This window comes from Megalops cyprinoides, chromosome 19 (genome assembly GCF_013368585.1).
Source record: "Megalops cyprinoides isolate fMegCyp1 chromosome 19, fMegCyp1.pri, whole genome shotgun sequence".
Taxonomy (NCBI): domain Eukaryota; kingdom Metazoa; phylum Chordata; class Actinopteri; order Elopiformes; family Megalopidae; genus Megalops; species Megalops cyprinoides.
In genome coordinates, this window is record NC_050601.1 from 24,096,301 (window position 1) to 24,122,524 (window position 26,224).

Sequence of the window (26,224 nt, forward strand, 5' to 3'; positions counted from 1 at the left end):
TTGGGAAATGGAGATTTTTCGACATTTTTGGACACTGTTTGATACATGGTCACTGAAGTCTCCGAGATCTAGAGGAACTCAGTAGACAGAGGCGGTGACCGCTATAGCTTTACAAGACCTGTGAAAAGTTGAAGACAATGGTGTTCCTTGTGGAAGTCGATCGGAGTCCTCTGCCGGGAGAGGGAAACCCGGGCGGACCGGGAGATCTGTGAATCGCCCCATTGTTGTCTTTTTTCTTGTCTAGAATGAAGCGTTATGAGCATGTGTGACAGAGGCGTCCAGATGTTGATCACCACAGTCGGGGCTTTCGCCGCGTTCTGTCTGATGACTATCGCGGTGGGGACGGACTACTGGTTATATTCCAGGGGCGTGTGCCGGATGAAGACGGTGAGCGAAAACGAGACGAGTCGGAAAAACGAAGAAGTGATGACCCATTCAGGACTATGGAGGACCTGCTGCTTGGAAGGTTCGTGCATCGATCGATTTATTTAGGCTAAATGAAATTCTAGTGGTGTTTCCGTCCACTGAGCTCAAGTTGTAATTGCTTTCACAGCATGGTATTTTGGGAATTTTGGGAAGTATTTCTCTTCTTGTGGTACAATGCACTCGGGAAAAAGTCTCAATGCATCTATCTGTCCCTCTGTGTCAGTGTGTTGTCAGTTGGGGCAGGTGTCGTATAATTATCATGCGCGCCCATGAAATGTGATTTTATGTGCAGTAAATCCGTCTCTGTGAGGGGAATATGAGCGCTTGAGGTGTCAGGATTGGCACCTCCAGCGGCGCTATATGTCTGGTCATAAAATACCTAAAGTCCAATCGCATCTGCTGCTTTAACAATTTCGTATTTTCCTCGTGTCCACCTTTCCGTGCAACGCTTCTCGTGGCTTTGAGAGCAAAAGTTTGCATGCTACGAATTCCTAGCCCATTCTGTCCTTGAGCGACATTGCTTTAAATAAGAATTACATGTTGGTAGTTTTCAGGCACTTTAGGGATTAGCGATTAACATCCATTTGAAAACGTGGACCGAGCAATAGTTTGAAATAGTCTGTCGTACCATCCATTGACGAGGCTTCAGTGCAGGGTATACACAGACATGTTTAATGCATAACAAGAATGAAGCATCATATTCACAGCCAACAAGGGCTAACGATGCTGTTCTCGTTGTTTAATGGTCTTATGTTTTTAAATGTCAGCAAATATCCTCACCGGCATACGAAAACCGACACAGCACTATTAATGACGTTTACAATAATATGGTACATGTTATCAACTACGTCCTTAACGTATTTCCCTCGTTCCTACAGTTTAGCTAAGTTCACATATTTTAACTCATATTCATCAATAACCTTTACGCGCGACCTTGAACTTTGATCCCTCTGAGTCTTCTGTTTTTTCTGCAGGTATAACTGAAAGTCTCCCATGAAAAGTCATGCTGTTTGCTTTATTCTCAAATGGCAGAACATGTATGAGCACGTCACACATCCCATTCTGAAAAATCAATGAACGATACTACTCGAGTAACTGGTAGCACGGTGTAGAGAGAGTATACACTTTCATCTTAAGTAATAAAAATCTTTGCGTAACTTGTCGACAAAAGAAAACAGTCCAATATTTGTGGTGTCTGGTAGCCTTAATGCAGTCATATTTACTGAATTGCAGATTACGGATAGCTAAAAGCTCATATCCTGCTGTCACAGTGTTGATGTGCCCCGGCTTACCATTGCGCACTACACAGTGGTACAAAGAAAAAACGCGCAGTCATATTCCTTTTGATTAAAGCCCTCCCCGTGGTTCACAGCAGTGTTAGCAGTGTCTTTATGGTGACTTGGATCAAAGTCGAATGTGGTTCTGGGTCTTTCTGAAAACAGTGCTCTCTCTCTCTCTCTCTCTCTCTCTCTCTCTGTATGTGTGTGTGTGTGTGTGTGTGCGTGCGTGTGTTCATTTTATATACTAAAATAAACAAGTCTATGTAAGTCTTACATGCTAAGAATTATATGTAATAAGTAATATTACACATTACTGCAATGCTTACATTTTTCACTAATATTTTAGCTCATATTATATTTTAATGTTGTTCAGTTATAGAGCTGGGTATGAAAATTCACTCTGGGAACTTGCCAGTCTTGTTGCCGATAGTACCAGATGTGGAGTGTTCGTTGAAAATGCGTTTTAAAGACATATTTTCAGGTCAAAATATACAGGTCACAGACCCCAGGTTGTAAAGCAGCTTGTTCTTATTCTCATATTAAATGTTTCATATCTCGGGAGAATTCCATATAAAAACAAAACAAGTTCTTGGGTTTTCGTTTTTTGTTTTATTTATTTATTTATTTATTTATTTATTTATTGCTTTTTATTGAGTTTGGACAAATGCACAGGGCAAGAATTAAACCTTTTAAGAGCATCACTACATTACTCATTTTTTCTCTAAATTATGTCAAGGCATTTTACATGCAAATGAAGAAAAACACTTTTCTGTATTAAAGTACATTGCTGTCATTTAGCAGATCAAGTGCAACTTACATAGCTTACAATTTTAACCATTTATGCAACTAGATATATACTGGGGTAACTGTAGGTGAAGTACCTTGTCCAAGGGCACAACAGCAGTGCACCAGTGGGGAATCAAACCAGCAACCTTCAATTATCAGCCCTGCTCCTTACCACTATCCCACACTACTGTACATTCTTGCTCCTTACCACTATCCCACACTACTGTACATTCTACTGTACATTCTTCAGAGTGCTTGTTAAATCTGCGTTTTAATTTAACACCGTTTTACATATTCTTGTAATGTTCAAATTGACAGTAGGTCCAAGATACAGTAATGTTTAGTTATTCCTATATCTATTCTAATTTGCCCCACTCAAAAAGTGAAGAGCAGATCTCATGTATCACCTCCACCCTCCGTGGCTTTTTCTACACTCTATCTTTCTTCATACCATCCTTCTCTCTTTCTCTACTCTCAACACGTATCATAATATTCATCAGGTTTGCCTGTCAATAATAGCCAATAAAGTTTGTGTTACACAATATACATACAGCATACATTAAAACAACTAAAACTCAGTGCACAGCAATCATGTTACTGTATCAAATTGTATGAAATATGTTTTTTTTCCAGTGAAACATTGTTCAGGTACACTAAATTATTGTGGCATTCATACAATATCCTTGCATATTACAATGTGCTTGTCTTCTGCATGAATTACATGGACAACTTAGAGAGGTGTACAACTGATGTCCTTAAAATACAGAAATGCCTTTAAGACAACTGTGAGGTTACAGTTCAGTAATATCTAAGATTGTGTGATTTACCTGATCATTGAAAGAACAATGGGATTGCTTCAAGGAACACAGATGCCAATGCATAGTTTGACATTCCCACTAACTCTAATATTAATACCCATCCCCGGTTCTGAAAGACTGAGATATTCACTAGCTATTTACCTATTTGTTATTGGCTACATTACGCAATCCACAGATGTAGGCTAGCCTCTAAGAGACAGCTTCTGGTTTGTGAGCTAGCATCCTAATTACCAGTTTGCTAGCCTGTTCTTTCTCTTGGGCATGGCACCTATCCTGAATCCCCTTGAAGTAAATATCCAGCTGTTTAAATGGAATCTTAAAGAATCTGTTAAGAAAATGTCATGTCATTTATAGAGGATCCAGCAAAAAAGCAGCAAATTGTCTCAGGGCTATCATTTTTCAATGTTTCCCCACTCTCACGTCATAATGCTGTACTGCCACTCTCAACAAATTAGAAGTGAGTGAATACTTAATTCCAAACTCAACGTCAGTGTCAAAGTCAGTGTCTTTATGACTTCAGTGTGAGGTCTCAGTCTTTGGGTGATTGCCCTGGACTAATTAATCTGTTTATGTTTTAACAGGGGTGTTATCATTTTGTAAAATTTCAGTTGACTTTCAACTTTGCTCCTCTTTGCCTCCAGCCCAAAAGCATCACAGCAAGGTGGTTTGTTCCCCTTGCCTCTGTTCAGTTCTGACAACATTTAGATGAAGTGAGTCTTTTTTGGTCTGCTTTATCCTGGTAAAATCTATTAAGGCTCAGCTGTCGCCGTGGAAATGGAGAAATGACAACAAGAACGTTTGTGTTGTATCAAATAGGATCAAGGTCAAATAAAGTTTTAATTTAACATGTAATAATTACTTTGCAGCTACATTACAACTACATGTCAAAATTGAATTATTGATATAAAGCGCACTTTGTATTTACAAGAAGTGTAGCTCTGATACCAAAAACAGCTTTCCTGATAGCAAGAATGGAATTCATCATATTAAAAACTGAATATAACATAGTATGGATGTAATTGCAACTTGTTACCGTGCTATTGTTAATATTAAAAAATTCCATGCAGCCGTGGTATATAGGCCTACACCACACGAGTTCCACCGGCATCCGTTCAGCACAGGTGTGTAATTTAGCCCGCGTGTACCCCAGCGTGTGTGTGTGTGTGTGTGCCCACCGTCTCAGGCGAGCGACTGCTCGAAACAGACCAGGCAAAGAAAGAGAAAGGAATAGAAAAATGCACGGAGAAGGGATGTGATGAGGGAGAAAGGGGAGGAGATTGTTGAAATGCAAACTGATACCACAAGGAGTCCCTCAGTGGTAAAATGGGTATGAATTTTCAGCCCCTGGAAATGTGCACGACACCGTGCCAGTAAATTGGTGAATTGGAGTCCAAGCTGGTTCTTATATGCACCCAGGGTGTGAAGTTCCAGTGACCTCAGAAAGACACAGGGAAAGGGATTGAGCGTGTGGATGTTGTTGAGGCTGAGTGTGTTTGTGTGGTAAAAGGTAAAAAGGTCCGATTTTTTCCGGTGCAGGTAATGGAATTGTCGGCTCTTTGTAGAACATCATTGAAAACCTGCTTTTACTCGTAACTGGAGAGAGATACTTTTGCAGAATTCTGACTGAATTCTCACTGAGCAGAAATTATCCGTTATTATCTTATATCTGAATGCCGTTCCAGTCAGATACGTCTTTTAAATTTTAGCCTTTTTTGAATAATTTTCAAAAGACTTGCATGTTTATGAGCGAAATTCATAGTGTATATATTTGGGATTACAGACGTGTTTTACACCATGTATGTGTTTTTAAACCTGTATTTGTGTGTGGATATGAGTCTTTGTATGACCATGCCTGTATGTGTGTGTGCGTGTGTGTGTGAGAGAGAGAGGGAGAGAGACAGAGAGTAAGAGTGTGTGGGTGCCTGTCTCTCAGTAGCTCGGCTCTGTCAGGTCTGCGATGCGGTACACAGTTGAGGAACTAATTTCTGCCACACTTGAGCAGCCCATCCTCCTGATAACAGGCCCCTGGGGCAATGAGCGCCCCGTGCTGCTGAACTTATTCTCTCTTATCTGAATGTCCTTTACTTGCTCTTTACGTACTATATTTAAATATATATTCGTCTTCAGTACTTTAGGGCTTGGCATGGTATGGCAGTTTGCTGATATATTCAGTAATCAGAGGTCAAATGTGTTGTAGTGTGTTGGACTGACACATTCAATGGTTCAGGGGTTAGTGTGCTCTTTAGTGTTTTTGTTCAGTAGTTTGGGGTCTGTGTATGTTAGTGTGTATGGACTGATATATTCAGTACTTGAAGGGTCAGTGCTAACATGTTGGTTTGATATATTGAGATGTTCAGGAGTCCATATTTTTAGTGTGTTGGGTTGATATATTCAGTAGTTCAGGGATCTGTGTTTTACTGTGCTGGGTTGTTATATTCAGTAGTTCAGAGGTCAGTGCTGTTGTGTATTGGTGTGATATATTCAGTAGCTGAGGGATCTGTGTTTTAGTATGTTGGGTTGGTGTATTCAGTAGTTTAGGGGTCAGTGCTATCATGTGTTGAGTCAATGGTCAGTATGTTGGAGGCAAACCCTGTGTCAGGGCGATCACACAGACCAATCAACAGCCTGCAGGCCGGGGCGACTCCCTCCCCTGGGTACAGCCCCCTCCGCCTGGCCACGGGCGTCTCCAAGCGCCCCGACCTTTGTGAGGCAAATTGCTCCTGATGGACTGTCTGACGGCTGCTGCTGGTAACCTTGTAATGAACACAGTACATCAACACTCCTCGCTAAGTGGTACCAAAACCAAAATGAAAGCTTTGCCTCGCAGTCATCAACCAACATCAGCTGCAGTGGAGCTTTAGAGAGGTCCTCCTATGCAGATGAGATTTCTGGCCATTTATCAGTACAGTCCACTTGATTTCCTTATGACATTGGGATCATGTGAGAGACCCCTGTGTTGATCCCTTTAGAACAAAATGTGCATACATACACTCACGGCACAGAGTCATTGTATCTAATTAAGTCAATGCAACAGTTCTGTGTCATTTTCTGGCTGGAGAGCCGATGACAGTTAATCTGTCGACCTCAATATTTTACTGTGGTTACAGCAAGGAGTTTGTGTCTGGGCAGTGGAGCCTGCGTGTGCGTGGTTCTTTGGCTTGTGCTTATTTCCCAGGATAAAATGGAGAATCTTGCATTCACGACCACTTGTACAGTATCATTATAGGCATAATACCGTGATGCACATTTTGATATGCATCACATTGTGATATGTATTGCATCAGGAGAAGCATAGCAACATACAGCCTTAATGTAAATCTATGGTGTTTCTACTGCTGTCATCTGCCACCCACAAAGCTTTGTGAGCTGTGTAGGGAACTTTGGGTAATCAGTAAATCAGTAAACAATATATGGATACCAGCAGATAACAGTGCATGTCTGAGTGTAATACTGAGTCTGGCTGAGAATGGGTGGTTATTCCCTCTGAAATAATTACTGCCATGCAAGCAGTACACAGTCATTTGCAGAAGGGCCTTTTTTGTTCCAAGAAAAACCTATAGCTGGCTTTACTGACAGGTGTAGTTTATGTTGGTGGGTTAAGGAAATACAGTGTAAATGATGATTGACACAAGCACTACATATATGAAACAACACATTACACTGAACTGCATCAATAAACGGATTCAAGTGATAAATGATGTTCATGTGCTGCCATTCACAATTTTAAATAAACTGATTTTCATGCAGTATCACACTACTGTTACAGATATTTTGATTTTGGTTTCATCTCCCCATTTGTTACATTAGTCCAATGTCTTATACATTTAGGTGTTAAAACTATATTTGATGATATTATTTCCGGTGCAGCAGACATATCATTTTGGGTAACGACAAAGTTTAGATTTATTTTATTTAGATTTATTTAAAAAATTTATTGCAAATGGTACAAATGGTACATGCCCCCTTTTTGCATACAAAGACTCTAAAAACATGTTACCATCAAGATATTTTTTATACTTACGGTTATTGTTTGAATTTCAAAAATGCTGTCAGGATGACAACAAAACAATTTATTGGGAAACATGCATATTTCTGTTGTGTTGTGGATCATAATACAACACTCCAGAAGAACTATAAGAGATCTTTTTCAAGCCCTGAATTGCCACCTTTGTGGTTGTGGCTATTGGAGTTGAGCACAGCTTGGGTGAGAGACTGCTGTTCGGTCCATTGCCTGTGTGGTAGAGATGGCCAATCTGCTGATTACATGTGAGAGGAGGCTTGATCAGCACGCGTGGATGCTGCCCGGGTTTCCGCTGTAATCACATAGGCCTCGTCGGAGCGCAGATCAGCGTGATTATAGGATGCGGCCCTTTTTTATGGTCCCTGGCCTACCAAGCGCAGGGGTGTGCAGAGAGGAGAGTGAGCACTCCCTCTGGATGGCCGGGCACTTACGGTCAGGTCAGAGGGTCACGTTCCCACCATCACTCAGGAGGGATGGGTTTCTGCCTCATCAGATACAGGCAAGTGCATGACTGCACCATGCCCCCCTAAACAGCAGACACTGGTTACAGAGGGGAAACCATGCACTGTGGGCTCACCTTTCAAATCATGCATACAGACATACTAACAAACAGTCACACACACACACACACTCACACACACTCACAAATTCACACAGACTCACAAACCCACAAATTCCCACCCATACACATTTGCAAACATTCATACACACACTCACACCCTAACAAACACACACACACACACATACTTATACACAAATGCTCACACACTCGGACTCACAAATTCTTACACATACTCGCAAATACTCATACACACACTCACAAACTCACCAGTGCTCACTCACATACACACACACACACTCACAAATGCTAACGTTTTGACACCCACTGCCAAACTCATAAATCCTTACACACACATTCACACAGAAACTTACAAATACTCACACGCACACACTTCCATACACTCACACACGTACACACAAATGTGCACTCACACAGGCTTTCCGATGCACAGCCACCCACACACACATACGCAGACACAATCTCATATACATATATACATCCCCACACACATATGTACAAACACATATTCACACATGCACACAAATAAAAACACAGGTATATGTAACATATACAATAAGGTCAGTGAATAATACTGCGGTAACATATTAATGCATGTTATTGACCGGGTTCCCTGAAGCCATGGGTTCAGTGCTGGTTGGACCAAACAGTGACCCTAAGAAGACCACAAGATTTTCAAAACCATCCCTAGAAGCAATTCAGTTAACATACTCAAGACTTAACACCAGAGCCATTATTGAGGCAGCAATACTAGTATAGTCGGTCCTGTCAATTGAGTTATCATTATAGATTTGGAAACATGAAAGGGTATCCGATATCTGCATTCTTTCTGCCTTGAGGGGTGGGATTAGGGGTAAATTTTGGATCCATCTCATTGATTGGGTGATTGCTCGCCCACTGTGAACCAATAATATTGACTTTGACTGTTTGCAGATTTCTAAATAACTTAATTGTTTTTGTTCCATTGGCATACATACAGTGAGAGGTCATATTCCGGTCACTTTATTTTTGTGCTTGTTTACACTGTTAACGCACAATAGATTAAAATGAAAGTGAAGTTAATTATTGGCTTATTTATTTTATAAATACATATAAATATACATTAAAAATGACCAGGTAGGAAGCCAGCAGTAAGAATGGATTAGACTGAAGTTGTTTTAATGTATGTTTTAATAATATGTGCAGATTTTGTACCATGGAATGTTTATTTCTGAAAATCAAACTCAACATGCAAATGTTAATAAATAATTATTCTCTGCATTTCATTTTTCTATCAAGGGTGCACAAACAATCAAAACAGTGATTAAATTGTTTGCATACTACTCACTTACAAACTATTTAATTGGGTCAACAGCTCATAATGCGTTTTAATCACTCCTCGTCTGACAGCATGAAAAAAGTATCCTTGACAAAATAATGTGACTGACATTGATGACAGAATAAATATGTCCCTGTTCTAAGATAAGAAACAAGCAAATAACAAGCCAGGGTTGCAGAGAATAAGGGAGCACATTTTAAAATAAGTGATAATAAGATGGTGGACTTAGTTAAATCTAGGAGTCAGGGGCGTAACTTCAAACATGAGAGACATCACTGGCTGTTTGTGCTACAGAATGCTCGCGTCTGAACCTGGCGTCATTTACAGACCGTTACATGGAAACCAGGTGGCACAGTGGCAGCAAATTTCACTCAAGGAATAGCTGGTTTCACAACCCAAAGGTCGCAGGCTCAAATCCCAGCTGGGGCAGAGCTGCTGTACTGCTGGGTAAGGTGCTCAGTCTGAAATGCTCCAGTAAACAGCTAAAAAGGACAAACTCTAGAAATATTTAGGTGCCAAGGATGAAGGCGTGTGTTAAGAAAATGTGTAATGTAAATTGAGTTTATTTTTTAATTATTCATCAGCGTATTGACAGAAGAATTCCAGAATGCCAAAGAGATTCATGGGTCATGGAATAACTAAAAGGCAATGTGGTCTCTGAGGGATCAAGTCCTAGCACAGCAAAAATAACTTTCTAACAAGAAAGCATTTGTTGTTACAAGATTACTTATTATAAAATAATAATTTATTATGTATACTAACAAACACATACATGTATATTTACACACTAATATACATTAGCATATATCTATATTACTATATACACTAATATACTAATAAAATATCATACACAAATGTGAACCAGATGAGAGAGTTAATTTAGGTCAGCCTTGGGAAAAGAGCTCCTTTATTCTGTCTCTCATTGTATTAAGGTACTCTTAACAAGAAAAGGTTTTATTACAGTGCATTTGTGATGTAGCACAAAGGCCAAACGTCTAACAATAGTATGTTAGTGTGGTGTGTTTGGTAGAGGAACAAGCCCATCTCATAAGGACAGACTGATCCAGAGTGCTTCAGTCTCTCGCTCTTCCTGGCACCTCTCTGTTGATGGAGCCGATAGCATCTGTATGGGCTCCAGCAGAGGCTGCATGGAAACTTGAAGTAAATCCTGCCGCTGTGTTCAAAAGACGTTGTGGCGGTGCTGCGATGCGGGGACCAAAGTCCCCGATCAGGAGGGGCGCTTCCGCCGCCTGCCGTTAGCGTCCTCCGTGGAGCAGGTCTCGGCGCTGCCGGTGACTAATGTTGACTCATCGCTCGAGCTGGCCGCAAAGCCCTCCCAGAAGCGTTCCGTGGGCCCCGGACCTCAGCAGCCATCCTCACTGCCAGGAAGTCTGATCGCCACGGTGTCAGGCAGGGCGTTTAACGCCATTTGTCCTGGCAGCACCGTAACGCACTCCGTCCATCACGGCTTCTCCTCAGAGGCCCACTGTCTGCATGTTCACACTTGTTTGAAGGCTGTTTCCTGAGTTGTCCCCTTAAAAAAATGATCAGTGGTTTACTGTGCAATTATCATTTATCTTGTATATCTAACTGAATATTGGAACTGGTTTGAATTTTGCCTGTGACAAAAGGGCGATCAGAAGTTGAATCTGAGAGAAAGTGTTTAGTTGGATAAGCCAAGCATATAACATGCCTGCAAAGGATTTATAAATGGTCACTTCATCCAATTAATTGCTTTCCTTGGGCAACCTGAGGAGCCATTTTTAACAGGGCAGAATGACAACAAATGAAGGACTGGAGAACGCTGATTGTCTTTGGGTGGAACTCCAATTGGAACTATAATCTGCAAGGGCAAAGCATTCTGTGGCCCAGCCCTCCAACAGATCTTGTATTATAGCAGTGTCTGTCCATAGGACAAGGTTAAGGGCTGGGAATATATGGGTGGAGGATGGAGTTTTTTGCTGAGCAGTGAACTGGGTCATGCTATGCAATTGTGTGTGTGGCTGTGAAGTTGAATTTGCTGGCCACCAAGTGTATGTTCATTAGACTAGGAGCTGTCACAACTGCATTACATTTGTGTAGCAGACGCTCCTATCTAGAGCAACTTGCATAGCTGACAATTTTTACTTGTTGTCCATTTATACAGCTGGATATTTACTGAGGAAATTCAGGTTAACTACATTGTCCTAGGGTCCAACAGAAGTTCCCCTCCTGGGGACCACTGGGTTACAAGCCTTGCTCCTTACTGCTGTGTTACACTGTTACTCTTGTACAAAATAGGAGATCTGTGTTTTATGTATACTGTCTGTTCCAGCTGCCATTTCCTCATTATCTCTGGGAACAACATTGAAGTGAGATTTTTTTCATGTGCCACGTCCGAAATTATTTAGCTGAATTCACACCAGAGTCAACATTCTACAGGTTAAATGACCTGTCTGCCTGACCATCTTTCTGACCAATCGTATTATGTCCTGAATATGCAACGTCTCTCTGTCAGTGGTCAGTCATGGACGATCAAAGTAACGACCAGAAACATTAATCAATGTCCACAAACCTTTTTTCTTCTTAAAGAATGCGTGTGTAAATAGTGTGTAAATAGGGTTCTTTTTGGCACTCCCCAAGTTCAAGAGAGTGAGGGAGGCAGAGAGGCAGGTGGAGCCAGCCGGGATGGTCTTCTTCTTTCACTTTAAAAGTGAAATGAAGTCTTCCTGTTTGGTGTTGGTATTGGTTTTATTCACTTGTTCCTTGTTTATGGATCTTGCAGTTTTCTCGGCAAAGACTGAGTTTAAGCACAATGCCTGCTTATTTTCCATACTTGTTGATGTCAACACTTCAATAAAACAGGCTTAGAGTTAAAGACTGAGTCGTTTGCATTCCAGCTGGCGATTATTTGACAACTCTTGTTACAGGTTTACAATAATCTTTCTAGGGCATCCATGTCGAATGAGAAGCTGCGACTGGTGAATTTGCGGCAATAACACGGCTCTTGGAGAGATTTCCTCACACTTGCAGTGATTTAGTTAAATTAGAAGGCTGTTAGGTAATCCGAAGAGGCTGTTAGTGAAGGAAGGGGAGACAGAAAAATGTCAGCATGATTCTTACCTCAGCGAGGACCCGCTGAAAATCACGAAAACAAAGCCTCCGATGCATTTGCAAGGCACATTTGCACCAAAAGCATGAAATTCATCATTTTCTAGCCCTGACCCGGCTCAGTTTTTTGGCTACAGCTGCAAAATGTAACCAGCGAGAGGCTGGCCTGTGTCAAGCAGCGGGAGCCACTCACAGTAGTTGGAGTCGCTCCCAGTATCTCCTCTCATACGTGCCTTTTAATGCAGTGCGTGGAGGGTAAACCGGAGCCGGCGGTACACAGGCACCTCGGTGGTAATCTGAAGTGCACACCCCCAGAAACATAGAAATATAGTCTGCAATGCCATGGTGAAAACTTGCTTTTAAACATTACAAGGTGCTAACATTTGACTTCCAGTTCAACGCTTGATGTCGTTGGAAGAAATAAACAGTGCACCGTCCACTGAAGCCACCCCGGTTACTCCAGTTGCTTTCGGTAGCACATTGACGAGAAGTAGGCCTATGATGCCATCATAGTACATTTGTGCTCAGACTTAACTGTCATAAACTGTCATAATGGTTTATGAAGTTTTCATAATCTGCTTTATGACACCTGCTATAGAGTGATTCAGTGTTATGAATGTCACAAGATAATATGAATCATCATGTAAAATCAAGAAAACAGGATACTTATCTCTGTGCATTCCTCATCAAGTAGTACATTGCTTCTGCTTCGTGCCTATGTTTCTATTAATGCTTTATGATGTAATTATGCCATTCAAATGAAGGTGTTAATATAGCATTATGGCAGCTTTATAAATTATAAGTATGACCTAAATCCTTAATTTAAAAAGCCTAAAATCAGGCTACCTTCCTTGTAGATTATATATTAAACAGTTCTACAACTGGATAATTGAAGCAATTCAAGTTCAGTGCTTAGCTCGACAGTGGCGCTCCACCTGGGAATGGAAGCTGCCAACGTTTATCTTCTTAACCACTAAGCCACACCACTCTCCCTCTCTGCCACTGTTGTGACATTCTGTCGGGTTGTGGTATTTTAATAAAGACCATGGGAGTGATGCATCTGACCATCAGGGAATGTGTGCAATTCAGGAAAGGGGAGTGCTGGCTCCAGGCTCCTTGGTTGGTCGGCTGCCTTGTGTATCCGGGGGGGGGGCAGGGAAAATGGCTGGAGGACTCATGAATTTCTTTAAGGGCCCAATCAGACACCCCTCTCTCAAGGAGTTTCTCCTCTTTTGCGTACCTGATTGGGGGGGGGCATGGAAGGTGTGAGACAAGGCCTTGTAAAATGGCTTCTTTTTTCACTGCATCAGAGATGCGTGTTCCCCTTTTTAACAGTGCAGTTAAAAAGAAGAACCTTTCCCCTCTCCTCAGCTCTTTTCACATTTCTGTCTTTCTTTCTTTTCTTTCTTTCTCCTCATTGTTACCTGCCCTTTCTTCTTTTCTTATGGGGAGCAGAGGGATGAAGTGCACAGTGTCTCCGCCCCAGTGGACACGGAGAGGATGACAATGGGGCAGCCTTACAGACAGGCAGGGTCGGGTTCACCGGCACAGAACCCTCATCTGTGCCAGCGCACCGACGCCCCCCCCCAGCTAATACCGCATCTTTTACAGACATCTCTCGTTGAATTATTCAGTCCGGAAGGCTTTTGTGTGATGGCCGCTTTCTATGGCCTGGGGATGGGGAGGAGACGACGGGGGTGCAGGGAGTGCGGCCCTTTGCTTTTTTCTGCTCTTTTGGCATCCAGGAGAAACCAATGTACAAAGGAAACTAATCAGGTGGTTTTTGTTTGAGCCAAAAGGTTGGCTTTAATTGAAAGGCGTCTCTTGGGTGGCGTCTCAGCCTGTAGCCTTGTGCTCTCTCTCCTCATGGATATCAGAATCTCTTTGTTCCATTCACAGTGACACCAGGGGCAGGTCCCGGCTGTTTTTTTTAAGTGGCCCGAGGGCTCACTGGAGCCGTGGTGCACTCCTGGCCTTTTAGTTAGAGATGGGAAGGTAGGGAGGGGAGCTATTGTGTGTTTTCAGTGACTTCACTGATCTGAACATGTCATTGTGTTTTACTGCAAAGACTGATTTGCTCATCAGTGATTGACAGATATTCTCCCATAATTTTCTCAAAGCTCATCGTGTCTACGATCATTGTGCTTTCAGAAACTGGGCAGCTTTTACATCACCTCTTAAAGTGAGTCTGGTTAAAAATCATTCAGGGAATGATTTTGACATGCTGTCCTTTATGAGAGCATGACACTCAGGGATAGCGGTCGGTCGGACCACACATTTACAAACCAGCATTGTAAGAGCATTGAATTTGTGTTTGCCTTGCATGTTCAATTAAAAACACTCCCTGAAGTACATTTTCAAACACTGACATTTTTTAATGCGAAATCCCCAATTCATTTGCAGTTTCAAAGTGTAGACATATATTAAAATAAGAATTGTTGGGAAAACTGCTGATAATTCTTCAAAGCCTTAGGTGCTCTTTAAGAGACTAATAAATAGTTTGATGTGGGGGTGCTGTCCTTCGTTCAGAGAGGAGATAATGCCAATCGCTTTCCTGTTATTTGTTCAGTGTTTATAATAATGGCAGCTGTTGAGCAGACAGATAAAAGCTGCTCAAGTATTTCCCTCTTTAATCCAGCCGGCCCATTTAGATGAGTCATTTGGACACAATTGAGTCTGCAGATTTGACAGAGAGCCCCATTTTGGTCATTTCCGCTGTTGAAGTGGGAGCATATTCCCCCTATTACGTTAGCAGGACCATGTTAGCACTTTGGAGATGGTAAACTTGTGGTAATGCGCAGAATAAGAGGTCACTTCACACTCCCTGCTTCCTGTTCCCATAGTGAAGCATGCAGTTGATATGTGTTGATATTCTTTAAATCATAGCTTTCCACTAGAGATCATTGGTCTCCCAACACAGGTCATAAAAGGTTAATTAAAGTCACTGATTGGAACTTGAATCAACTGTTGTTCCAGTAGCCAACTGGCTGCCCAAAGTCTTGGGTAACACCTACCCCCACTCCCCAGTTAAATGACATCTTTTTTGTAATCAGGTCTACTCCAACTTGGAGTTGTCTGGGAAGCACGTTCACCAAGCACTTTACCAAGGGCGCTGAATGCGTCTCAGCTTCTACCATGATTCAAGCTTGCAATCCCATTAGATCCAGTTCTTTTCAAATATTTTGAGATCTATGTTTAGGGTTTTTTTGGAGAGCAGTATGTTGGCTTCTTCTAAATCCAAATCTTGTAAGTGCTGTGATAAGGAAAAGGAAGTTAATGCTGGCCTTATGTCCCTTGGGGTGTGGGATTGGGTGTTTCTCAGTCTGAGGGGAAGCAGTGGCCTTGTCCCCTGTTCCCACTGCCCCTTCGGCAAAGGGGCCGAGATACTGTTTCTGTTACTGTTTTGGCCTTGCATGCTTGGTCACACACACACAAACACTCTTCCCTTTTCACTCTCTCCCTGTCTCTGTCTCCCTGAAACTCCATGAGTGATGTGTCTCTCATTGCCAGCCTCTCTGTCATCCTCTCCCTCAACAAGGCTACAGAAACTCTGGCCCTTTCATAAGGTCGTGACCTTGTGGCACAGTGGGCTTCCTATTATGACATCACCCCTTTGGTCTCAATCAGTTGCTGCTGCTGTTACAGTTTGCTTATATACAGAACCCGTTCAAAACCATATCACACACAGTTTGCAAATAAAACAGGGCCAGAACTATACATGCACAACTCACTTTATGAAGGATATGTATTCCATAAGGTCACTCTATTATCAGATATTTTATTTAGGGAATAAACAACTTAAAATCAGGATTATTGGCAAAGTATAGTGAACTACCAAAGAAATGACATCAAATGTGCTTTAAACAGGAAATACACATTTATTTAATAAGCATGTATTGAACATACATTAATTAAGCAACATTAAGGCTCACATTTTCAGTTTGGGTTAACACTGTAATCACCATTGTCTTTGTACCAACAGTGTGTTGTCCCAAAGTCTTCCCCTGTTCAGCTTAATGTTAAATGGTCCTCAATAATGACTGTGCTAACTCGCACAAACACGCTAGCTCACTTCTCATTACTGCTGATTCTACCGTCCTTAAGGTCTGCAATTATATGCCTGGAGAATTTGATTCAGTTTCATCTTTTGCCCTGGATGTTCACTCATAGTCTCGTGAGAGACTATTTGTGAAAGAGCAAATGCCGAGACTGTTCAATTAAAAGGTTTATTTAAAAGGCTCCTGAGTGGGTCGGTGGTTAAGGTGTTTGCTGAGCTCTGTTCGATCCTAACCAGGTCATCAGCGATAATGGTGTGGGTAGGCCAACCAGAGTTCCCTCATTTCACAGCTATCCTCCACTGGGCGCCCACCCTGCTATAGTGCACTGTGTGACTTGCAGTGTGAAAAACAGCCACTGGCTGTGTATGAGTATCTGAGAAGTGCATTTGTTTCATCTCTATTCCAAAAACAGAGTTGCATAAATAACCTTAAGTTACCAAAAGGCAAACTGGCAAGGGCTTCTGAGTGGCTCATTAAGTTAAAGCACTAGTTCCAAGCACAAATTGAATCCTGTGGACTGGGTTCAAGCCCATGTCTCAGCTGACAGTGACCCATGGTGGCGGAACAAATTGGCTTTGCTCCACCGGGGTAGGGGTGAGTATGTCGGCCCGAGATTCCTCCCCCTCTCAGCACCCCGAGACTCTACCCTGCAACCTTATGATCTGCTCTGATAGCATCAGGGAGATGTGCCTGCATGGTCTGTTTGGCATCTGCTTCCTGGTGCACTCTGGAGTATGAATAAATACGGAGGGAACTGTGTATTTCCTACCTTTTGGTCATAAATGGCTGTCAGCAGGAATGAGCAGCGCTGATTAGATTAAATGGTAGCAGGCAGTGGTGAATGAGAGTGAATAAAGGTGTATAGAGGTGAATTGTAGTGAATGGAGTCCTGGTGAACAGTAGTAAATGGTGGTGAATAAGAGTGTTTATTGAATGAAGAGGATGGGTGGTGAAGAATCATCATGAATAATGATTAATAGTCCTGTGTGAGATGGATAGTAATGTTTGTTGGTAAGTGCAAGAAAAGGTTAGTTAATGGTGGTGAATGGGGGTGAGTAGTAATGGATTGTAGTGAATGCCGGTGAATATGGCCAAATTCCGGCGAATGTTATGAAATGGTTCTGAATGGTACTAAAAGGGGGTGGGTAGTAGTGGGTGGTGAATTATGGTGAATAGGGATGAATGGTGGTGAATTATGGTGAATAGGGATGAATGGTGGTGAATGGTCGTCAATCGTGGTGAATGGTTTTCAACAGGAGGGAATGATGGTGAATGATGGTGAGCAGAGGCAGTGGTGGTAAATAGTTGTCAGTAGTAGTAAGTGGTTGGGAATAAGGCTGAATGGTGTTGAACAGGGGTGAATGGTTGTCAGTAGTGGTATGTGGTTGAGCATACAGGTGAATGATGGTGAACAGGGATGAATGCTGGTGAATGGTAATGCGTGGTGGGTGGTTTTGAATAGGGGTGAATGGTGGTGAATCCTAATGAAAGGTAGCGGATGGTACTGGGCCAGTGTTGCGCTGTGAGCACACCTGCAGACACACAGAGCCTGCTGCTGCAGTGCAGCGTGGGAGAGAGCCAGGGGAGGGATTACAACAGGAGTGGAGTGACTCACTGTCTGACTCACTGCTCCCCACAGCGTTCATGTGAGGCCTCAGTCAGCACCGCCTGCCTTGCCACACACACACACACACACACACACACACACACACACATACACACACAGCCCTACACACAGAAATACACCCACCTACATACATACACACACTTGTACACACACTCCCACACACAGAAACACAAGCACTTTCACACACACATACTGACACACAGAAACACACATACATTCCAATAGAAACACAACTATTTTACACACACATACAAACAGAAACACACAAACACACGCATACACACACGAAAATACAGTAAAAGCACAAACTCCGACACACACAGAAACACACAAACGTACACTCACTAACAAACGCACACGTACACAAAGAAATACTCCCATGCGCACAAATATTTGAATAAATATTCCAGATATATTCTTGTTGTCTAAGCTCCTAATGTGAAAAATGTGAACCACGTAAAGTCAAGCTAGACAAGCAAGCTAAGAAATAAATAATTTGAGCTGCAGCTGCATTTCAGACAAGGGTAGGAGATGACATTGAAAGGCCAGTCCAACATGCATGCTGCCATTTGGATATTTCTCTCAAATGTCTGATCTGAGGCGTGAATCACCACAGACACAGCTCTCCAACCCCTGGACTGAGCTGGCATAAACGAACTGACTCGCAGTTAACCTTTAACTTCCATACCCACCTGAACCTTGATGTTCATTTAAAAAAAAACCAGGAGACCAACAGACATACACCTCTGACGTATTGAGTCTTGTCTGAATCATCACGTGTGAGAGTCATTCGTTTATTTATCTTTTATCTCTCTCTCATTCACCTGCTTTTGTTGTCGTCAGATGTGTAAAAGTCATTATCTTTAAGTTCTCCAGGGGGGAAAAGTCAATGCTTATTTATAACTGAGCCCCAGGGAAAGTGATTAGATGGACACGCCAAGCGACCACCGAATCAGTCACACTTGGAAGGATGACTTATAAAGGCTTGGGGTGTCCCACTGATCACTTTTCCTGGGTTTAATGGACTCACTGTACTACCCGTGGCCAATTAACCCTTTGCCCTTTGCCCTTTAAAGAGATGATTATTTTGTCGTTTAACATGAGGATTTCGACCCAAATTGGAGTGAATCACCGTGTGAGTCACTCTGTGATGTTGTTAGTCCGACAATGTTATGGGAATTCGAAATTCTCTGAAGAGGTGACAGATGAAGATTGAACACATAAAACAACCTGAAAACATTTGAATTGACAAATTTCATGAACTGAAAGTGGCTTGCTACGTCTGTCTGATAAACTCCCCCAAACAGATGTAAAGTGATATTCAAATGTATAATGTCCATCAGTATGCAAGTGGTTTATATTGATGCATGCAGAGTTCCCATTGAAACATACAGACACACAGACACACACACAAGCAGGAACAATGAAGGCTGTTTCTGACCACTCTCCCTCCTCACTGCAGGAACATTCCGGGGTGTCTGTAAGAAGATCGACCACTTCCCCGCCGATGCCGACTACGAGCAGGATGCAGCCGAGTACCTACTGCGTAAGTGTGTTGTGCTGCCCATCCCCCCCGCCCCCCAATGCACTCACTCCTCTGCCCTCCCTCACTCCTTTCGCTGTTCCCTCACTCTTTCCATTTCCCTTTCCCCCTCACACACACACACATGCCTGCGCGCACACACAACTCAGACATGCACGTACACACACAAACACTCACACAAACACACGCACACACACAGACACACACATGCACACTGCGCGCACACACACACACACACACACACACACACACACACACTGTCATTAAAGATCACAACTTATTTATCGTAGAGTGTAAGGGGGTGTCGTGGTCAAAATCCCAGTCGGGCACTTTCATTTTTTTCATCTAATAACGCTTCCTGAGTGTAAACGGCTATGTTATTCCTTACGGCGCTACCTCAGCTGATGTGTGGTAAGCATTCCAGTGCAAAATGGTTGCTGTGCATCTCCCAGGTGGGGGCTAAACATTGATGGAGGCTGGGGTGAGTCAACTTCCCACCTTCTGTGCATAGCAATTTGTAGCCCTTTCGAGATGCTATATAAATGCAATCTGTTATTATTATTATTACACATAAACACTTACCTGCATACATGCAGCCCCAGCCCCCCCCCCCCCCCCCCCCCCCCACACACACACACACACAAACACAATCCTCTTCAGCCCTCCCAACCACACACACACACACACACACACACAAACACAATCCTCTTCAGCCCTCCCAACCACACACACACACACACGGACACACACACACAATCCTCTTCAGCCCTCCCACCTCCCCCCCCCACACCCTCTCTCCCATGTTCATGCACAAGGTGACCACAACCCCAAGAACAGGGTGACCCCAGCCACTCCATATATGCACAGCTCTCCTAGCATGGAGTACTGGAGTCACTAAGGGTCCTTTCCTCTCAGTGTTCACCCCCAAGACGTTTATCTGGACTTATTTCACTCAGGTCGAAAGGTCATGGGAAATTTGCTCCCTGAACATTTCCATTGCTCAGACAAACTGAAAATGGGGATTATTTGCAGTGAAATGCATGAATGATTTTATGCAAATGTTGATTCTGTTTCAGATTTCTTCATAATGTATACTAAATGCTGGGAGAGCAGTGTGGTGTATAGGTAAGAAACAGAGCCTGTGACCCAAAGGTTGCTGGTCTGATGCCCTTGTGAGATGACTGCTGTTGTACCCTTGGGACTTAACCCATACTGCCTCAGTAAATACATAGCTGTGTAAATGTATAAGATGTAAGGTTATGGAATTTGCATACCATGTAAGCTATGTAAGTCGCCCTGAATAAGCATGTCTGCTAATAAACTGCAGTGTAGTTTGCCTTCTGCTCCTGTATTTACCTTTTAAACACAAACTGTACAGTTTTTTTACTTCTGTTCATGTAGTGTACTGATTCACTGGCCTTTTGCGTATAGTATCCACACTGAAGCTGAGAAGTTGTGGGTTCCATCACCAGCCAAGCTTTCCCGAATTACAAATGGCACGCTTTACGTCTCTGCTCGGCGCTCTGCATTCAGAGAGATGGATTGTGGGTAACCATCCCTGTGCCGCTTCAGGCCACAGAAATGCATCTAAGCCCTGACCCTGTTAACCACCCATGCTCTGCCACGGCTCCCGCCTTCCCGGCGTGCTCACGACAATCAGAGCAGGTGCCGCGTAGATGAGCTGGTTTTATTATCATCAGGATGGGCTGATAGCAGACACAGATAAACTGATTACTGCATCCATACTATATACAGATTAGTGGTGCTGTGAATTGATGCCAGCGAAACAGCAGTAAGCAACAAGCCTTCAGATAAATGGGCAAGTGAAGCGATGAAAAGGCAGAGTAGCACACTGCACGTGCCCAGTCCGGCGTGCCACGCAGTTGGCTGCGTGATAAATATAGCTCCAGCCCCAGAGGCCCGCAGTTAGCCCCTTCTGACCTACTCTGGGCTTATGTAATAACTGACCCAGGCATCACAAGGGAGACGTGTTCTCCCTCGTTTTGTAGCGACGTCTTTCTCACAGTGGGGGTGGGGGTGGGGGATGTGTGTGGCATAGGCACACGGATGTTTTCAGCTCCCGATAAGCATGTGTTCTCTGGTTTTCTGAGAACCCCCCCACCCCCCCCAAAAAAGGTGTCACGCTGTGTCACCGGTGTCATAGCGCGTCAGGGACGGCGCTGGTGAATTCAGGCAGAAGGTGACATCACAGGCCCGAGGGGTGTGGGCGGTGGAAGGGGGAGGTAGGGGGGGCTCAGAACATGCGGTTCTGTGCTCTGGTGGCCTCAGTGCAGCGATCGCTAATTCCAGGTGAAGGGGGAGGGAGGGCTGTCAGAGCCACCAACATATATACAGAGAGGCGAAAACGTCATTCTTTTGATTCAAGGTGAGTCATGACCGCAGTGATTAAATTACAATGCGAGGATGGAACGGTGCGGGGGAGGGGCGGTCGGTGGGCAGCGTTACACGGCGAGGCTCAAAATTCCAAGAGGTTGCCTGTTCAATTCCTTTGGTGGGGCATTTCCTGTTGTCTCCTCACAATGTACCCTGCTTAAGTCAATGTCCATCTGAATAAATGGATAGCATCTATACAGCTATCCAGAGCGACTTACTTAGCTTACGTGCTATGTGAATTCCATAGCCTCATGTGTTTATCCATTTACACAGCTAGATATTTACTGAGCAAGATGCATAAGTTGCCCTGGATGAGCGTATATGCACATCTAATAATTAATACAGTGTTAAGGGGATAGAAATGAAATCTCCTACCAGAGTGGCCTGTACAGCTCAGCTTCCGAGACAGCACTGGAGCTGAGGACCCAGGCCTAGCCTCTGTCACACTGTCACATCCAGTCACACGGGGTACCCTCTCAGTCACAGAGAACAGCACGGCGCAGCGTTCTGTGCCAGTCCGGGGTTCGAATGTGGAGCGGTCAGGATATACAGAGACAGACATTAATGTGCAGTAGACCGAGTCATTCGCGGTCATTAGCGGTGGTGTGTTCGCCCGGGGAGATTAGGGGTGTTTGATGCGTTCTGACGCCTGCGTTAGTGCCCTGCAGAGAGGTTATCTGGGCTTGCTTTCCTCCTGAGAGCTGCGCTCTAACGCCTAGGGGTGGGCAGAGGGAGGGAGAAAACTGTCACAGATGCCATTTTGTGTGGTTATGTAAGAGTGTGAGGGATGGCATGCATGTACATAAGTGTGTGCATGTGCATGTGTGTGTGTGTGTGTGTGTGTGTGTGTGTGCATGTGTGTGTGTGTGTGTGTGTGCATGCGTGTGTGTCTGTGCGTGTGTGTGTGTGTGTGTGTGTCTTACAGTTGGGTGGGATCTTGCAGACTGAGAGCTCAGTCCTCGCTGCATGTCTCCCACAATCTGCCTCTGACTGAAGATGAGATGAGTGAGCCAGCAGCCAGAGTGGGAGTCTACTCGGAAATCCAGCTATTATGGGACCGGCATTCAGCAAACAGCACAGTAATACACCGCTATCCTGCCACTCATTGTTTGTAAAAGTCCAAAAATTTAAAATGAGGTCATCTTTCAAAGGTGCCTGTGGTGAATTTATGTGAAAAATGAAACCCAGAGAAAACATTTGGTTGGATGTGTCAATCATTTTTAAACTTGTTACAAGGGCCATCAATCAACATTAGCATTCCAGCTGTGACTCCTCCCCCAGGGGTGTTGGGCTCTTCTGAAGGCCTTGGCCTTTGATTCTGTGTGTGAGTGTGTGTGTGTGTGTGTGTGCGTGTGTGTGTGCCTTACACCCAGCGCATCCAGCCAATGCATGGTGGTGTCATGGGAGGTGAAGGAGAACCCTGTGGCTTTCAGTTCTATCTCAACAGATTCAGAGCTCAGGTGCAGTCTCCTGATCTTTCACATTGCACACTGCACACCATCCTTCTCCACATGCTACACACAACAAACTACACACTGTGCTCAACACATTACCATCTGTACAAAACACACTGTGTACTGCACTCAACACACTTTGCACAACACACTGCACTCAAAATGCCACAAACCACACACAACATAACACACGCAACACAATACACAACATATGCCACACAAAATATACAGCACCCTGCACACAAAATGAGTATGTGAGTGTGTGGGACCAGCACTGGGTATCGACTGATAGGGTCAGATTCAGCATCAGCTAAAATGGGCGGGTTCAGCATCAGCCAATGGGGACGGGGTGGATCATGGACACCGCGGGCAGATCTGTTCAGAAGAGGCAGCCTCATCCACACCAGCCTAACCATGGGTGACATCCCTCCAGCAGGACGCTACTGCTTCAGTCAGGGTTAGGGTAGGGATGTAGGATGTCACATCCCTGGAGAGGACCGCTTTGGATGAGACTGCCTGTCTGAATAGATCTGCCAGCGTGCTGCTAAGACCCATTCAAAATGAGCAAGGCCCTCAGATACTCGCACAGTGAAGATTCTACCCGTGTCACTGCGACTAGACGTTTTCTAATTTCAGTATGTAATTAAAGGCTGTTTAGGCGGTTTTATGTTTTTTTCTGAGAACAGCAAGAAAATACAATATCTGAGGAACGTTTCGTGTCCCTTCAGGCTCTGATATATTAATGAGGTGCATCATGGGATAGTGATGATATTGAAGAAAATAGCAGATAGAGAGGGAAGAAGAAGAGAGGAGGTGGGTGAACTGAGCCGGAAGGGAAGGACAGATGAAGCTATCGGGAGATGGGGAGAAAGAGGGATTACTCTCCTCCGTTTGTGGTGAGGAAGAGAGGGTGAGCTTATGTAAAAACTGCCTCTTGGGTCTCCAGACGCCTCTCTCTCAGCCAGACGCAGACCCGCCACCCAGGTTGTTTTTCGTGTCCCCCCTGTCCCGCAGGAGCTGTGAGGGCGTCCAGCATCTTCCCCATCATGAGCGTGGGACTGCTCTTCATGGGGGGCCTGTGCGTGGCCGCCAGCGAGTTCTACAAGAGCCAGCACAACGTCATCCTCAGCGCCGGGATCTTCTTCGTGTCGGCCGGTGAGGAGAACGTTCACCACGCCGCGATTACTGCACCAAGCTCATTTTCTGGATGAAGTCAAAGGGCTATTGAGGATAACCCAGGGGAAGTGTTTGGTTGGACATGCCATGCATATGGACATCTTATGGTCTCTGTACTGCTATGCGCTTCGTTTGTCCAACCAAACTTCCAGGGGGGGTTTGGTTTTCTCATAAAGCCACCCATGGCACCTTTAACAGCACATTTCCAGAGCCTTCTGTCTCGGTCCTTCCATTTTCCCTCTGTCACCCATCGTTCCTGATGTGTCCTGTCCTCTGCTTATATTTGCATATGTTTGCGTAACGTAGATCATAGCACTTGTGTCCAAATTCCAAGTTCTGTCCATCTGGTTTATGATTCGGCAATAAACGCGAGTGCCCCGGTGTCTTCCGTCTTTCAGTTTTCTCTACTTTTCTTCCCTGGCTGCCAAAAATGAGCTGGCTGCACATATTAATTAATCTTGTTAAGAGAGACTAATGGACATTCCAATTCCAGGAAATGCAAATAAGCAGAGGCCCTGCTCATTGACCTCTTTGTTGAATTTTGGCCCGTGCCAGTGGCGCAAGGCTGCAGGTCTGGAACAGACTTACTGAAATCATGCAACGGATCCCATGTGGCACTAGGCCCACAGTCTGGTACCCAGTCAAAAAATTACAGCACTGGAATAGTGTAGAAACGTCAATCTGTGTGCCCTGAACCCTTCTCTTTGAACATTATGTACTTAATTTAAACACACATCAAAAGGCAACGTGCACTACACACAGGAGGCGGTGTTCACGCTTCCTGTCTGACATTTGGCCCAGTCGGTTTCAGTTCCAGAGCCATAGTCCCGAAATTTTAATTATTTATGTAAACGAACAGTAAATAAGCACAGTTAGAGGATAAAATGTTTAATGACAAGAACAAACCATTCAGCCCAGCCAGGCCCATAATTCTGCCTGTAGTCCAGAATGAAAACTCATTATGCTGATACACTGATATGGTGTGCGCAAATGGGACACTGATAAGGAAAATGATTAGAAATTAGAAATTATTATTAATAGAAAGCTGTGTGTTATTCTGTGGTACGCAATGACAGGTCTCAGCTGTGAGGTGTAACACCGCCTCCCCCTGCCCCGTGTCCCTCTCCCTGTCACGTCGCAGGTCTCAGTAATATAATCGGGATCATCGTGTACATATCCGCCAACTCCGGGGACCCCGGGCAGAGCGACTCCAAGAAGAGCTACTCGTATGGCTGGTCCTTCTACTTCGGGGCACTGTCGTTCATCATGGCAGAGATGGTGGGCGTCCTGGCCGTGCACATGTTCATCGAGAAGCACCGGCGCCAGCGCGCCAAGTCGCGCACCGAGCTCATCAAGCGCTCGGCCTTCGCCCGCATCCCCAGCTACCGGTACCGCTTCCGCCGGCGCTCGTCCTGCCGCTCCAGCGAGCCCGCCTCCTCCCGCGACGCCTCCCCGCTGGGCAAGGGCTTCACCGGCCCTGCCGGCGCAGCCGACATCTCCATGTACACCCTGTCCCGGGACCCTGCCAAGTCCGCCGCTGGTCCGCTGCTCAACTCCGAGAGGGAGTTCCTCCAGGGTCACAACTCGGCGCCTGCCGATTTCAAAGACCCCATGCACAGCAACACCGCCAACAGGAGGACCACCCCTGTGTGA

At 44.3% G+C, this 26,224-nt stretch overlaps 1 protein-coding gene across 1 annotated transcript; it reads left to right on the forward strand.

Moving 5' to 3' along the window:
• Nucleotides 1-26,224, forward strand: LOC118794490 (voltage-dependent calcium channel gamma-3 subunit-like). The gene is made up of 4 exons (XM_036552752.1): nucleotides 1-466; nucleotides 19,467-19,550; nucleotides 24,410-24,550; nucleotides 25,713-26,224. Exons 1-4 carry the CDS (start codon nucleotides 256-258, stop codon nucleotides 26,222-26,224), a joined length of 948 nt encoding a protein of 315 aa, XP_036408645.1. The 5' UTR covers nucleotides 1-255.